This window comes from Phodopus roborovskii, unplaced genomic scaffold (assembly GCF_943737965.1).
Source record: "Phodopus roborovskii unplaced genomic scaffold, PHOROB, whole genome shotgun sequence".
Lineage (NCBI taxonomy): Eukaryota > Metazoa > Chordata > Mammalia > Rodentia > Cricetidae > Phodopus > Phodopus roborovskii.
Genome location: NW_026126433.1, coordinates 25,460,417 through 25,476,375, shown reverse-complemented (window position 1 = coordinate 25,476,375; position 15,959 = coordinate 25,460,417). Strand labels below are relative to the sequence as shown.

At 42.4% G+C, this 15,959-nt stretch overlaps 1 protein-coding gene across 1 annotated transcript in view; it reads left to right on the top strand.

Annotated features, from left to right (window-relative positions):
- Window positions 1-6,634, top strand: part of Npl (N-acetylneuraminate pyruvate lyase) — a 37,090-nt gene extending 30,456 nt beyond the window's left edge. The window contains exon 11 of the mRNA XM_051185990.1: window positions 6,306-6,634. Within this exon, the coding sequence (XP_051041947.1) occupies window positions 6,306-6,490 (185 nt within the window). The 3' untranslated portion in view covers window positions 6,491-6,634. The remainder of the gene's footprint in view (window positions 1-6,305) is intronic.
- Window positions 6,635-15,959: the final 9,325 nt, after the last annotated feature.

The following is a 15,959-nucleotide window of genomic DNA, read 5'->3' as shown; positions in this document are numbered from 1 at the left end:
AAGATGGGTTTTCATCACTCCCTATAAGGGTTCAACCAGTATTCCTATAGTGCTCAGTTATGACCCTGACAGTACCAGCAGAATAACATGTTGAAATCAACGTTGGAGTCTCCCACAAATCTCTCTCCTCCACCTCAGCATGTTGTTGTCCAGTGCTTGATCTTGTGTGAGTGTGTGTGTGTGTGTGTGTGTGTGTGTGTGTGTGTATGTGTGTGTGTGTTCCTTCTATATCAGCATCCTCCCTACCCCCCATTGTTTGTCTCTGCTCATTAAAATTCTACTGCTGAACCACGACTGATTTCATCCTAAGTACTTGGAGGAAGGCAATCTGAATACAGATCTTACTAAATTATGAATGACTGACAGTTCCCCTGAGGGTTTGAAAATTTAAAAGGAGTTTATTAATACAGGTAAATTTAAGTGGATGGAGGTTTGGATGACAAAGGAAAGTTAGGGGGAAACACAGCGAGTCTGAGTAGAGGAACCTGTGCAAAGTGTCTTAACTTACTGCGCAGCCAATGACAGGTGCTGCCATTCACTCCACCTCTGCAAGAGATGGGCCTTTGGGACAGCTGGACATGGGTCAAGTCCAGAAGTTCCCAGTGTGTTCTTGGCAGACCTCCCACCTCCCTTTCACAGCCTTTCTGCCTTGTTGTAGCAACTGTGTCCTCCCCCCTAGCACCTATTGTCTAGTTGGCCTCGTTCCCACAGTTCCAGCCAGCTTCCCCAGTTCCTCCAAGACATGGTTTCCATTTGCTTTCACACTTTAGTAACGTTGTCATAGTGAAGTGCCACCACCGGATCTGTTAAATAGCATTATTATTCCTGTGCCCTAACCAATACTTTTCACGAAGATTGTGATTTCTATATAATAATTATGTGTTTCTAGAGTACATTAAGATAGAAAATTAACTATAAAAAGGGACATGGCAGTACATGTCTGTAATCCCAGCACTAGAGTAGTTCAAGGCAGGAGGACCGAGGACAAGGTCATTCTTCTAAAGCCATGCTGGGCTATAGAACTTGTCAAAATAAATAATCAAATGAAATGAAGAATAACATACCTATAGCTGGATATGGAAGCACATGCCTGTAATCCCAGACCCATGATGTCCACAACTGGTCTACATGGTTCAGGACAGCCAGGGATATATAACAAGACCTAATCTCTGAAAGGGTTTAGGGGCTGGAGAGTGGGCTCAGTGGTTAAGAGCACTGGCTGTTCTTTCAAAGTTCAGGATTAATTTCCAGTACCCTCAGGGTGGCTCACAATCATGCTAACTCCAGTTCCAGGAGCTCTGACACACTTTTCTGGCCTCCATGGTCACCAGGCACTCATGTGGTACATATACATATATGTAGGCAAAACATCCATATGCACAGAATAAAATTTAAATTTTGAAAAAAGGCTGCGGGTGGGGTAAAAAGTTTGGAGTGGTGGTTCACTGGTTAAGAACATTCCTTGTACAGGGTACTGGTGTCAGATGCATTTAATCCCAGAATTCAAGAGGCAGAGGCAGAGGCAGGCAGAGCTCTGGGAGTTCAAGGACAACCTGCTCTATGGATCGAGTTGCAGGACAGCCAGAGCTACACAGAGAAACCCTGTTTAAAAAGAAAGAAAAGAAAAGAAAGAGTGGGGCATTGGTGGCACACACCCTTAATCCCAGCACTCGGGAGGCAGAAGCAGGCAGATCTCTGTGAGTTCAAGGCCAGCCTGGTCTACAGAGCCAGTTCCAGGACAGGCTCCAAAACAATACAAAGAAACCCTGTCTCTAAAAACAACAAAACAAAACAAGAATGTCCCAAGCTCTTCCAAAAGACCAAAGTTCAAATTCCAGTACTCTCTTAGAGCTGCCCACAATAACTCCAGAGAATTCAACACCCCCTTTGATCTATGAGAGCACCCTGACCCATAGCATGCACTCACACATAAGTAGATTTATCATGGGAAATAGAAATAATGTAATTGAGTTTTGGTGGGTTTTTTTTTTTGTTTGTTTGTTTGGTTGGTTGGTTGGTTGTTTTTTGTTTTGTTTTGTTTTGTTTTTTTTTTTTGAGATAGGGTTTCTTTGTGTATCTCTGGCTGTCCTGGAACTAGCTGTATAGACCAGGCTGGCCTTTAACTCACAGAGATCTACCTGCCTCTGACTTCCGAGTGTAGCTAGGATTAAAGATGTGGGCCACTATCACCCGATCTTGTTTTTGTTATTAATTAAAGTTAGATTAAAGACTAGAAGAGAGAAAGAGAACATGGGGTGCATTCCTGTATTCTCAGTAGCACTTGGGAAGCTGAGGCAGGAGGATTGTTGTAGATCAAGGCCAGGGCATGGTATGCATCAAATGTCAAGCCAGTCAGAACTAAATAACAAGATCCTGACTCAAAGCAAAACCAAGATGATACATACGTACATATATATATATTTTTTAAATATTTTTTTTGCTTTTTTTTTTATCTTATTTTATATGTATTTGTTTGTGTTTGAGCACCTGGCTATGGATGCCCGAGGAGGTCAGAAAATCATATCAAATTCCATGGAGCTGGACTTAAGAGGCTGAATTTGTGAGCCCCATGATACCAGAGAATTGAATTAGGTCCTCTGCAAGAGCAGTACATGCCCTTAACCACTGACCCACCTCTCTAGCCCACATACATGTATATAGCCAAGGGTATTTTGGACATCAGACCTTCTGCCTGTACCGTCTGAGTATCGGGGTTATAGGTATAGACACCATTGCTAGTTTATGCAGTACTGGGGAATTGAACCAGGGGCTTCATGCATGTGGGACAAGCACTCTATTGAATAAGCTACACCCCCAGCCTGTATTTAGTATTTCTCCTTTCCTTTGAAAAACATCTGCCTGTTCCTCCCTGCCCCCCCCCCCCAACTCTTTCCATGGTGTGTGACTTCTCTCACTTTACCCCCATCAAACCTTTCTGAATTTCCTGTCTTCTCGGTATGTTAATTTCGTCACCTGCACATTTGCTGGCGCTTAAGTTAATCCTTTTCATTGTGTGCTTTGTAACATCGAGCTCCAAATTCATTCAGAGGTCAGGGTTCTCTGAGGAAGCTACTGTTCCAAGGCTGCAAGGTGCCTCTGTGAGTGGATTTCCATTTGTTCTCAAAAGACCGCTTTAGCCTCACTGTGTGATGATGCAAACTCAGATCCAGCATTCACTTGTGACAAAGGCCTGCGATGTCGGGATGTCTGTTTATCTATGTATCTGTATGGTATGTACTTGCCAATGTCAGATCTCTCTCTCTCTTTCTATTTCTTACTTTTTCTTCTTGTAAGACCCTCAGAATGAGGAGTCTTCCAGGTTCGGTCGATACCCCAAGAACTCAATGTCCAGTCCAGATGCTGCAAAACACAAGAGGCTTTAATGAACAGAAAACGTTTGCGCAAACGGGCTCCTCCAGCACGCAGGCTAGAGAGAAGCCCCCTCCCCCGGGCACAGGTGTTTTTTAAAGGCAACCCCACAAGCTTAGGGAGGGGGTGGGACCCTCTGTCCATTGAGTACGTGACCCTTGGAGGCCGGATGGTCTGCTATTAGGGTCAGCAGACCTTAGGGCCTCAGGTGTGCTAATTAATCTTGTCTGGGCAAACCAGAATTACAGCTATCTCTTGACCCTATTTACCACCTGTTGACTCACAGGAAAGGAGGGGCAGTGTGAATTCCTCTTATCTCAGGGCCTTGTGAGAGGAAGCTAGCAAATTCCAAGGAACAGATATTGGTTTCTAGGTTAGTCCATCATTAACATTACTTTTTCGGTCTTTCATTCTTTTTTTTTTTCTGAGACAGAGTTTCTCTGTCCTGGAACTCACTCTATAGACCAGGATGGCCTTGAACTCAGAGATTCGCCTTCCTCTGCCTTCCAGTGCTGGGATTAAAGGCATGTGCCCCCATGTAACATAAGCTTTCTGGCCCATCTGGGTCTGCCCTTGAGCCCAAAATAAACACACAGATACTATATTAATTATAAAACTGTTGGCTGGTGGCTTAGGCTTCTTATTGGCTAGCTCCATCTTAATAACCCATTTCTATTAATCTATGTATTTTCATGAGGTCTTGGCTCACTGGAGAACGCCTTACACATCCTCTCTTCCCCTGTTCTACGGACAACTCCTGTCCTCCTACATTTCCCAGAATTCTCTTTGTCTCCTAGCCCTGCCTATATACTTACTGCCTCATTGGCCATGATATTTTATTCATCAACCAATAAGAGAAGCATATATATATATATATATATATATATATATATATATATATATGACATCCCCATCACCACCACTGCCTGATTTCTCTTTCTTTAGAAAGCCAACCTTCAGACAAAAAAAAAAAAAAAAAAAAAAAATCAGAAAATAAATGAGGGAATGAATAAAACAAAGAGAAAGCACAAGGGACACACAAACAGAACCTATAAAAACACAAAATTGAAAACTATAATATACAAGCAAAAGACCAGGAAGACAAAAAAAAAAAAAAAAGTCCAAACAAAGCAATATAAGATAGGGGAAAAAAAAAAAAAAAAAAAAAACCCTCTACAAAATGACCATTGCATTTGTTATATGTTAGCCATCTACTGCTGGGCTTGTGAACTACCCTTAAGTGTAATTTATATACCTAGTGAGACTCTGCTGGACAAAACCAGTTTTTTTCTTTGCAAGTGGATGTCCACTTCCCCTGTCAACACCACCTGATTTGAACTTGTGCAGGCCTTTGCATGCTGCCAGTCTCTGAGTTCATATGTGCATCAGTCCCATTATGTCTGGAGAACACCACTTCCTTGGCATCACCCATCCTCTCCACCTCTTAGACTCATGCCTCCTCCTCTTTCCCATAGTTCCCTGAGCCCTGAGTGAAGGGATATGACGAAGATGTCCCATTTGGGACTGTCAGTTCTCCACTTTTATTTATTTATTTTAAATTTATTCTTATTTCTACTTCTTGTGTAAGAATGTTTTGTTGCATGCATGTCTGTGCACCAGATGTGTCTGGTACCCAAGGAAAGGCTAGAAATGAGTATTGGATCCCCTGGAGTTACAGACAGCTGTGAAATGCCATGTGAGTGCTAAGAATTGAACCCAGGTCTTCTGGTAGAACAGCCAGTGCTCTTCACCACTGAGCAAACTCTTTATCTACATACCTACCTTGAACTTTTGACCCTCACACTCCACCTCTTAGGTGCTGAGATTATTAATGTCTTTGTTCCACCATGCCCAGCTCCTTCTTGCTTTTAAGGTGATTTTGACTCCATGGATTGGTGTTTGTTTGTTTGGTATTTGTTTGTTTTTCCTTTTATTTATTCATTTTGAGTGTGTGTGTGTGTGTGTGTGTGTGTGTGTCCTTACAGGGGCTCAATAGCCTACATGTGGAGGCCAACTTGAGGGAATCAATCCTCTCCTTCCACTATGTGTGTCCTGGGATTGAACTTGGGTGGTTTAGGAGCACCTGCCTTTACTTGCTGAGCCAATATTGCAGGCTCCAACTCAGACTCTTTGTATTGTTTTATTTAGTTTATTTACTTACTCTCATATACTAAGCAAACACTCTACCACAGAGCTATACCCCCAGCCTCTTTTTGTTTTAGTTTGTTAATTTCTTAAAACAAGCAAGAGGGATTTATTTTAGCATTCATTCATTTATTTTTATAAGTGCACGCTCCTGTCACAGCATGAGTACGGAAGTCTGAAGGAAACTTGCAGAAGTCTCAGGAATTGAACTTAGGCTCTCCGGGTTGGCTGCAAGTGCCTTGACTAACTGAACCATCTCGTAGGCCCAAAGGGGATGATTTCTTTTTCAAAAGGATTGTATTTCATTTTTAGTTGTGTGTTTGGGGGGTGGGGGTGGAGGTGGGATTAATATGGGTTTTCGCATATGAGTGCAGTTCCCACAGAGACCAGAGAGGGTATTAGATCTCCTAAAGCTGGAGTTACAGGGAGTTCCCAGTCACCCTACATTGGTGCTGAGAACCAAACTGGGGTCTTCTGAAAGAACAGGGAATGCTCTTAATTGCTGAGCCATCTCTCCAGCCCTGAGAGGAGGGCTTCCTACTCTGTATGTGTAAGGCAGGATCTCACGTGGCTGAGACTTACCTTGAACTCTTGGTTCTCCTATGTCCACCTCCCAAGTATTACCACACCCAGCTCAGTCAAACCAACGAAACCGACGACGGCAAGTGTCCTTTTATTGTTTACCATGTCTTCTTGCAGTGGTTACTTTGGCATATAGCCTCTTCTTTGGGGATGTTTGTGGGAAAGTAGGCAGTACCAGATATGTTTCACTCTTTATTTTTCCCATCTAGGTTTTGGAGTGTCACAGACCAAAGCCATCATGACGCTGGTCTCTGGGATTCCGATGGGCCCACCCCGGCTTCCTCTGCAGAAAGCCACGAAGGAGTTTACTGCTAACGCTGAGGCCAAGCTGAAAAGCCTGGATTTCCTTCCTTTGCCTGGTTTAAAGGAGGGGAACTTAGAAGCCCGTAGCTAGTGCCTGTTAAGCCTGGGTGTATTGATTGACTTCATCTACCTTCAATAGCACATTCTCTTCTCAGGGACATTTTAGGTGATTTTGAGCTAATCTTTCTTTTAGCAAATGGAATCCCACACCAATAAAGAAATATTCAAATATAAATTTTGTTTTGTTTTTCAAGACAGGGTTACTCTATAGCCCTGGCTGTCCTGGAACTCAAGAGCTCTACCTGCCTCTGAGTCCTGAGTGCTGGGATCAAAGATGTGTACCACCAACACTGCCAACCTAAATATCAATTAGGAACCAAAAATTTTTGTTTTAGAAAGGAATCATAAACCCTAAGTAATTCATTTCACAAAATTATTGCAATGATTGCTTATAGCAATGAAATGGGACCAAGTGAAAATTGTAATAATAACTGCAATTATTAATTATATTAATTAAGACAATATTACATTGAATAGTGAATTAATTATGTGATTAATAAATTTCATCTGCCTTTTGGGAGCACTTATTGTCTTAGTCTTATTTTAAAGTTTTGTAATTTGAATATTCTATCTCATTGAATTCTTGCTTGTTTCTTTTGAGATGGGGTTTCACCATGTGGACCAGGCTGGCCTTGAACAGACCAAACCCAGTGTTGTGCCCAAGTCCTGAAGATCCCCAAAGACCACCAGGCACAAATGTATAAGGTTTATTGTTCATCCATCCATGACAGGGACCTCGTCTGGCCGGCTGACCCAGCAGCCACCAGAGGAAGCGAGTTCCCTGTCTACTGTCAGGTTTTTAAAGGTAAAAATCACGGGATTACATCAGTAGGTGTTGGTTTCTGATTGGTTGACATTTGGGGAACAATCGGGAATTTCTCAAAGACTTATTTTAGCATGAAATACCTGCGTACCAATTACTCTCATTGGTCAGTGATGAGAGGGAACATTCTGTGGTTTCTATGACTTTGTCTTGTTACTTACAGGTGGCCTGTTGTTCATAGGTACCAGTAGTTATTAGAACTGTATACTGGAGACTACAGGAGAGGCTTTGGTCTTCCCTGGAGTTTCTTTTGTGGCCAAACAGTTCTCAGGAACCAAACATCTAGGAGGTTAGTGGGTGTCTGGACTTTCTTTGTGCTGAGTTTTGGCCCTAGGCTGTGGGAGGCCAGGGGATCTGAAGTTTCTTTGTATCATGTGCTGAGTCAGAGGCCTACATGTCTTTTCTGTAGCCTGTCATGGCTGCTAAAGCAGGAGGCTGAGTGAGGGTCTGGTCCCTGTATTAGTTACCCCTTTCACACAGCTGTTCTCAAATAATTTAACTGGGACTGGAGAGATTGTTCAGTAGTTGAGAGCACTGAATGCTCTTCTAGAGGACCCAGGTTCAATTCCCAGCACCCACATGGCCTCATACCATCTGTAACTCGAGATCCAGGGGATCTAGTGCCTTCTTCTGGCATGCATGTACTGTCCCCAGAGGCCAAAGAAGGGACTAGATCCCCAAGAACAGGTAGCTGTTAGCTACCTGATAGGGGTGTTAGGAACCTAACTCAGGTTCTCTGGAAGAACAGCAAGGGCTCTTACCTGCTGAACCATTTCTCCAATTCTTGTCATGCTCCCCCCCCCCCAAGACAGGGTTTCTATGTAGCCCTGGCTGTCCTGGAACTCACTCTGTAGACCAGGCTGGCCTCTAACTCAGAGATCTGCCTGTCTCTGCCTCTTGAGTACTGGGATTAAAGGCGTGCACCATCTCTGCCACCAACACTGCCAGGTTTTCCCCCCAGTAACAAAATAGTTTTGTTTTGCTTTTAATTTCAAGCTGGGACTGGAGAGATGGCTCAGCAGTTAAGAGGACTTGCTCTTCTAGAGGTCCCAGATTCCATTCCTAGCACCCACATGAATGTTCACGATTACTGGTAACACTGGTTCCAGAGGCTCTGATGCCCTCTCAGGCCTCCACAAATACCAGGCACACATATGATATAGATATACATGCAGGCAAAGCACTCCATAATATAATATATTGGTTTAATTTTTTTTTAAAGCAGCCAGATATAAGATAATAGGATGACTTAGTAGATGAATGTACTTTTTGTTTATTGTGTGTGGAAATTAGAGGACAGCTTGGAGTAGTTGATTATCTCCTTGTACCATATGGGTTCTGGGAATCAAACTCTTGTTGTCAAGCTTTGTGGAAAGCACCTTTAACCACTGTGTCAGCCCAAAGCAACTAAAGAACACTTTCTTTCTTCCTTTATTTTAGGTTTTTTGAGACAGGGTTTCTCTGTATTGTTTTAGAACCTGTCCTGGAACTCGCTCTAACAACTAGGCTAGCCTCATAAAGATCTACCTGACTCTGCCTCCCGAGTGCTGCTGGGATTAAAGATGTGCAACACCACCACCCTGCTCAAAGAAAGCTTTTAATTTGGGACTCATGAGTCCAGAGGGTTAGAATCCATAAACATTATGTCAGAGAGTAGAACATGATAGCAGGCAGGCATGTATGACACGGGAGCAGTATTAGAAAGCTTACATATGTTTGTTCCACAAACAAGAGGCAGAGAGTACTAACTAGGAATGGCATGGGCATTTGAAACTTCAAAGTTCTCCCCTAATGACACACCTCTTCCAATAAAGCCACTCCTAATCCTTCCCAAATAGTTCCATCAAATGGGACCAAGCGTTCTTTTTTGTTTGTTTGTTTTGTTTTCTTTTGTTGTTCAAGACAGGATTCTCTGTGTAACCTTTGCTGTCCTAGAGCTCACCTTGTAGCCCAGGCCGGCCTCAAACTCATAGATCCACCTGCCTCTGCCTCCCAAGTGCTGAGATTAAAAAAGTTTGTGACATCACAGCCCAGCTGATACTTGATTTCTTAAATCACAGTTAAGGAGATCTTATTAAAAATAAAAAGAAATGTGATAAGTAAAAATGACCAGAGGTTTTTTGTTTTTGTTTTTGTTTTTTTTTTTAGGCATCCAAATGCTTCAAAGTTAATTTCATATATTATATATGGCAACCTCTGTTTCAAAATAAAAATCTGAAATCGGGTCACTGGGAAAGCTGGCGGGGCAGAGCAGCCTCAGAGGCTGACTGGACTTGGGACTTCTTGTGGGTTTATTTAAAGCATAGAAAAGTGCCATGGGCAGAGTAATGCATGCACTTTCCTAGAAAAGCTCAACTTGAGAGAAAATTCCCCTTTATTATTACCCAAAAAGCATAGGGAGTCTCTGCTCTTAGGGGACTTTCTAGAATGACTACAACCCAAACCCACAGATCTACCTACCTCATATAGTCTTTACATATGGGGTGGGGTGAATGGGACCTGCAGCCCATCACATGAAGAAGAGCAAACAAAACAACTCATTAAGTCATCCCTTACCATATGCTTACTCAACCCCAAGACTCCTTCAGTGAAACCAAGAAGGAAGCTTGAAACCAAGGTTCTACTAACAGCACCTCCAAGGCCCCAGTAAAGGTAGAACATCACTTCTCATTACTACTCATTTGAGTAGACAAAATACCAGTTTAATTGTGGTTTTCTGTCAATGCTTTGGTTCCATGAAATAATTTGAAACACAGGACACTTTTGATTTTAAGTTAGACAACCAAGAAAAATGTTGAAGGTTTATCTGAAATCATAATCACACAACTAGTAATCATAATGTAAACAGAACCTTTATCCTGGCAGGACTTATTATCTTTAAACATTAGAATCTTCAAATTCTGAAAGATGAACACTAAGCAAACCATGGCTAATATATTTACTATGCAACAGCTAGACTATATTCATACATTTCAGTGTCCTACATTTGAGCTAGACCATGGGTGTACCAGTACAGAAGTCCTTGTGAGTGCCAACCATTGAGGAATGTGCCTTCTCAACCATTGGCAAGCACATGTTCTCAAGGAAGTACATCAGGGTCTTCTGAGTTAAAACCAAGTCCAATTTGATTCAAGCAAGGTAACCCTGAGTATTACTTTCTTTTCCTGTTGCTTTGATAAAGTACCCAAGCAAACAAAGAGAGGAAAGATTCATCTGAGGTCATGGCCCATGCTTCAAGGAAGCTTGAGGAAGCTATCTTGGTCACACTGGCCTGCAGTCATGAGACAGAGTGATTAATGTCTGTGCTCAGTTCACTTTCAGGGTTGTTTTGTTTGGAGACAGGATCTCACTATGCATCTCTTAGTGTCCTGGAACCTTACTGTGTAGATCAGGCTGGGTTTACACTCAGTGATCCATCTGCCTTTGCCTCCTGAGTGTTCAGATTAAAGGTGTGCACCTCTCACACCTTCTAGGCTCACTTTCTTAAACAGTCCAGGAGCCCATTCCAGGAAATTGTGGTTGGGTATTTCTGCCTCAATTAGCCTAATTAAGATTAATTGATTAGACCAAGCAATGGTGGCACTTGTCTTTAATCCCAGCACTCAGGCAGAGGCAGAGGCAGGCAGATCTCTACAAGGCCAGCCTGGTCTACAAACTGAGTTCCAGCACAGCCAGATCTGTTACACAGAGAAACCCTATCTCAAAAAAAAAAAAAAAAAAAAAAAAAAAAAAGGTTAATTAATTAACCTAATCTGGATCAAAACAGAGTAACTGCATCCTGGTCTACAAAAAACAAAGCCCACTCAAATATTAAAGTTGTAATTAAATAAGATGAAGTGACTGTGGCACATGCTGTGGTGGCACATGCCTTTAATTCCAGTCCTTGGGAGGCAGAGGCAGACAGATCTCTGTGAGTTTGAGCCCAGCCTGGTCTACACAGAGTTCCAAGTTATTCATGGTTATACAGTGAGACCCTGTCTGGGGAGGGAGGGACTATGGTGAAGGGTGTTTTTTTTTTTTTTTTTTTTTAAACTATTCCAACCAAGATCACATAGTTTATGTCAGAGTCAAAATATGAACTTTTAAGAGTTGGGTTTTTTTGTTTGTTTGTTTCTTTGTTTGTTTTTCAGAGAGCATATGATGTAGCCCAGGCTGGCCTCAAAGTAGATCTAGTAATCCAGTAACCTTGATTTTTTTAACTCTCCTTCCTCTACTTCTTTTGTTGTTGTTGTTGTTGTTGGTTTTTTTTTTTTTTTTTTTTTTTTTTGAGACAGGGTTTCTCTGTGTAGTTCTGGTTGTCCTGGAACTTGATCTATAGGCTAGTTTGCCCTCAAACTCACATAGATCAGACTGCCTCTGCCTCCCAAGTGCTGGGGTTAAAGGCATGTACCACCACATTCTGGCCTTCCTCTACTTCTTAAGTATTGGGATTATAGGCATATGCCACTGTTGTGCCAGGTTCACAGAGTCCCAGACCAACCTAAGAAGTCAGACAATTGTGATACAAACACAAAGGTTTCTCTTTATTTTCAAGCTGGCCAGCTTGGATCTCACTCCATGGTGGGGGTATGAGATACCAACCAGCCATAAAGGGAGGCTTTTAAAGGGGATGACCATGAGGTTGAAGGCCACAAATTTCAGAGTTTCCATGACTACTTAAGGTCATACAAAGTACAGAGTAAAGCAGTAACTATATATTTTAAGCAAGATACATTTGAGAAAGATAAGACAGGGCATGGGGTTACAGGGTTACAGGGTCACAGGGTCACAGGGTCTGTTACTTATCCCCTGGGCTGTGATCTTTATAACCACTAGGGGACCTTTATGACCAGCAGACATAGGAATGTTTGACATAAGTGGTGGACAGTCGCCTCCCCTTCTCTGAGAGGGAGCTCAGGCACCAGCCATGGCACTCCTGATTTAAGGAATTAAATTTTCCTTTAGGGCCCAAGTTTTTAAACTTTTATTAATTTTAATTTTGGTTCATCAGCCACCACACCTGGTTTATGTGTTACTGGGGATGAAACTCATCGTTTCCTAATACTAGATAAACAGTCTGCCAAATGAGTTATGTCCCTAGTGGGTAAATGATCTATTTATTATTGGGTTGTGGTGTTTTGAAATAAAGTCTCACTATATAAACCAGGCTGGCCTTGAACTCACAGAAATCTGCCTTTCTCTGCCTCTTCAGTTCTGGGATTAAAGGTACACACAACCACATATGCTGTAAGGTTTATTTTATCTTTATGGACATTTTGCCTGCCTGTATGTCTGTGTACCACATGCACACACTACCCGAGGAGGCCAGAGGACTCCTGGAACTGGAGTCACAGACAGTTGTTAGCCACTATTTGGGTGCTGGAAACTGAACCTGGGTCTTCTGTAAGAACAACCAGTACTAAACTATCTCTCCAGCCCCAGAAAAAAAAAATGAATCTTAAGTGAGTAATATCAGATTCTACTGCATACTAACAGGCTGAAAAACATAACAGTCTTGTAACCCCATCTCTTAGCTAGGGTTACTGCTAAGATTTGAGCACAGAGACCTACTGCAGCAGTGGAAGGTTCTATTCAGTGTGGTGTGACGTGGCTGCTGTACCATGAGCATGGCTTCACATGCAAGCTCTGTGGGTACTGTGACCTGCAGTACCCAGGGGGAAAACAAACAAACAAAACAACAACAACACAAAAAAAATACAACATCTGCATTCAACAGTCTACAATAGCTGATTACCTATTTAGAACGTCAGGGATTGTGGAGAGCTGGGAGCAAATTATTTGGTGCTGTTAGTTCCCTATATAGCCATTTGTTGCCTCCCTCTGTGTTTGACCTTTTGACTATCAGGAAGAATCCCTTTTGAATGTACAAATAGACTCTAGCTTTCCCCAGCCCAAGTGTAAGATCCATCATGTTGCATTTGAGGCCTGGAACAGATACTTCTTTGCCTTACTGTAACCCACCTCTAGGATGTTTCCACCAAGGTACTTGAAAACAATGTCTTGATTTATAGTTTCCTTACTCTATTACTAAGAAAGCTTCATCAGACTGTTTTATATTGAAACTCAGTGCTTGGGGTAACCTCTGTACTCCTGGACCTTGGCCACTCATATTTGGCTCCAGAACAAACTCTTATTCCCCTTGAGGTGAAAGCTGTGCCTTTTGCTTTCACAGTGGGAATGCAAGGCCCACCACTTACAGTGTGACCAACAGTAACCAGAATTCTAGGCAAAAACTTCAGCTCCAGTAGCCTCAACAACTGTCTTACACCCCAATTAAAACAAGAGAAATGGTGAGGAGAAAGGGAGTTTAACCAATGTGTATATTGGAAGAATAACAGATCAAGGGGTCCAGTGGCTCCAAGTCCATGTATATGGTACTGACATTAATTAGCTCTAGGTTTAAGTAAAGGAAGAATTATGGAGGAACTGGGCAAAGGGTATGCACAGTCTTGGTCAAGGCATGGCTGAAGGGTTATTTCTGGTTCTGCAAGAGCCTATAAAGAAGTTCTCGTTGCTTGGAGGACAAGATGGATCTTGGAGATGATTACTGTTTTGCCAGAGGGCAGCCCTGTCATCATGGATAATTGCCTTCATCTGGGGGCCTGGTTTGTCCCCCAGAGGCTCTGTTTTTCCTGTAATTCAGGATGACTTCAGGTTGTACAATGATTGGGAGTCTTATTGGCCTTTGGGCAGAGGAGCCCTAGTTACTCTTAACTTTGTGCCTTCAATCTTGAGAAATGAGATAGATTAGGTTTTAGGGGTTTTTAGACAGACTCTCTGAGTGGTTAACAGGACTATGGGCAGAGAGCACACGACTCAGTGAGTGACATCCAAAGTGAAGAGAGATCAGGGTTTTACCACTTTAGTGCTTCAATGATGAGTCAATGCTTTTTTAGTCCCAGCACTCAGGAGGCAGAAGCAAGCAGATCTCTGTGAGTTCGATACCAGCCTGGTCTACAAGAGCTAGTTCCAGGACAGCCTCCAAAGCCACAGAGAGACCCTGTCTCATTAAAAAAAAAAAAAAAAAAAAAGTCCTGAAACTCGATTTGTAGACCAGGCTGGCCTCAAACTCACAGAGATCCACCTGACTGAGTGCTGGGACTAAAGGCCTGTGCCACCATTGCCTGATAGGTTGCAATTTTTAATGTTATGTCTCAAATCTAGGGAAATGTCTAACTGAGGTGCCGATTTAACATATCAAATTGGACCTGGTTGCCAGGTTCTCCCAACATCCCTCACTTCCCTACCTGTTACAGGGTATGGCTAGCATACTCTGTCCCCTACCCTAAACTTCTCCAGCCCAGGGCCTGGCTGCCCTTCCTCATATAAGCCAGCCATTTTGGTTACCACTCCTTTTCCTTGACCAACCCTTCCTCCCCCACCTCATCAGATGACCTGGCTCAGGGTCATATTCATTCTGGACTCTACTAAGTCCCTGTCTCTGCTATGCTTTCTCTCATATCTACAATAAACCTCCTCCACTATGCCTAGGAAAAGTCATGTTTTTCCTTTTCCTTTTCTTTTTCTTTTTTTTTTTTTTTTCTTTTTCATTCATCTAAGATCCCAATAGAGTTCTTACGCTTAAACTGATTGACAGTAAGGACTAGCATTCAAAATTTAAAGGAATAATAATGCTTAAGAGATAATGTATTTTAAGCTGGGCATTAGTGGTGCACACTCGGGAGGCAGAGGCAGGTGGATCTCTGTGAGTTCGAGGTCAGCCTGGTCTACAGAGCTAGTTCCAGGACAGGTTCCAAAACAATTCAGAGAAAACAAAGCAATTCTCAAAAAAAACAAAACAAAACAAAACCTAAAACAACAAAACCCCCAAAAAACAAAAAAGGAAGAGATAATGTATTTTGCAATAGTGGTGTATGCCTTTAATCCCATCACTTCTGACCCAGAGGCAGACAGATCTCTGTGAGTTTGAAGCCAGCCTGTTCTACAAAGCAAGTTCCAGAGCAGCCAGGGCCATTGTTTTTTGTTTGTTTGTTTGTTTGTTTTTGTTTTTTTTAATATAACCTGCAGTCTTTGAACACAATACCACTTTTTTTATTTATTTTATATAACCAAGTCCATTTAAATGAAAACAAACATTTACAGACAATATTTGGGAATTTGGGTGTCGTTCTTTCCAAACTACTTCCTGCTGGTAAGGGGCGCTGTCATGGCGGATTCTAAGAAGATGCAGAAATCCTGGCTGTAGTCTGTAAGGCTGCTTTGTCCAGCTGTTTTGAATGTAGGATCACCTGGTATTCTGTTTCAGGCGGTCTGGCTTGATCAAACCACATTAGCCTGGAAGGAATCCACAGCTTTTCATTTTCTGTGGAAACAAAAATAGAAATTGCTTTCCCCAGTAACTTGTCCTTGAACTTAAATTTTGGAGTCAAAGCCTTTGTTTTTTATTTAATTTATTATTTTACATGTCCGTCCCAGTTCCCTCTCCCTCCTTCCCTCCCTCCCTCCCTCTCTCCCTTTTACCCTCTCTGCCCTCTCACATGCACTCTAACCACCCTCCCCTCCCATCCCCCCACCCCAATTCCATATGTAAGGGAATGCCATCCAGTTGGGGTCATGTAGATCTGACAGGTCATGTACCACTTTTTTTTTTAATTTTACTTATTTTTATTACATATACAGTGTTCTGTCTGCATATTTGCCTGCACACCAGAAGAGG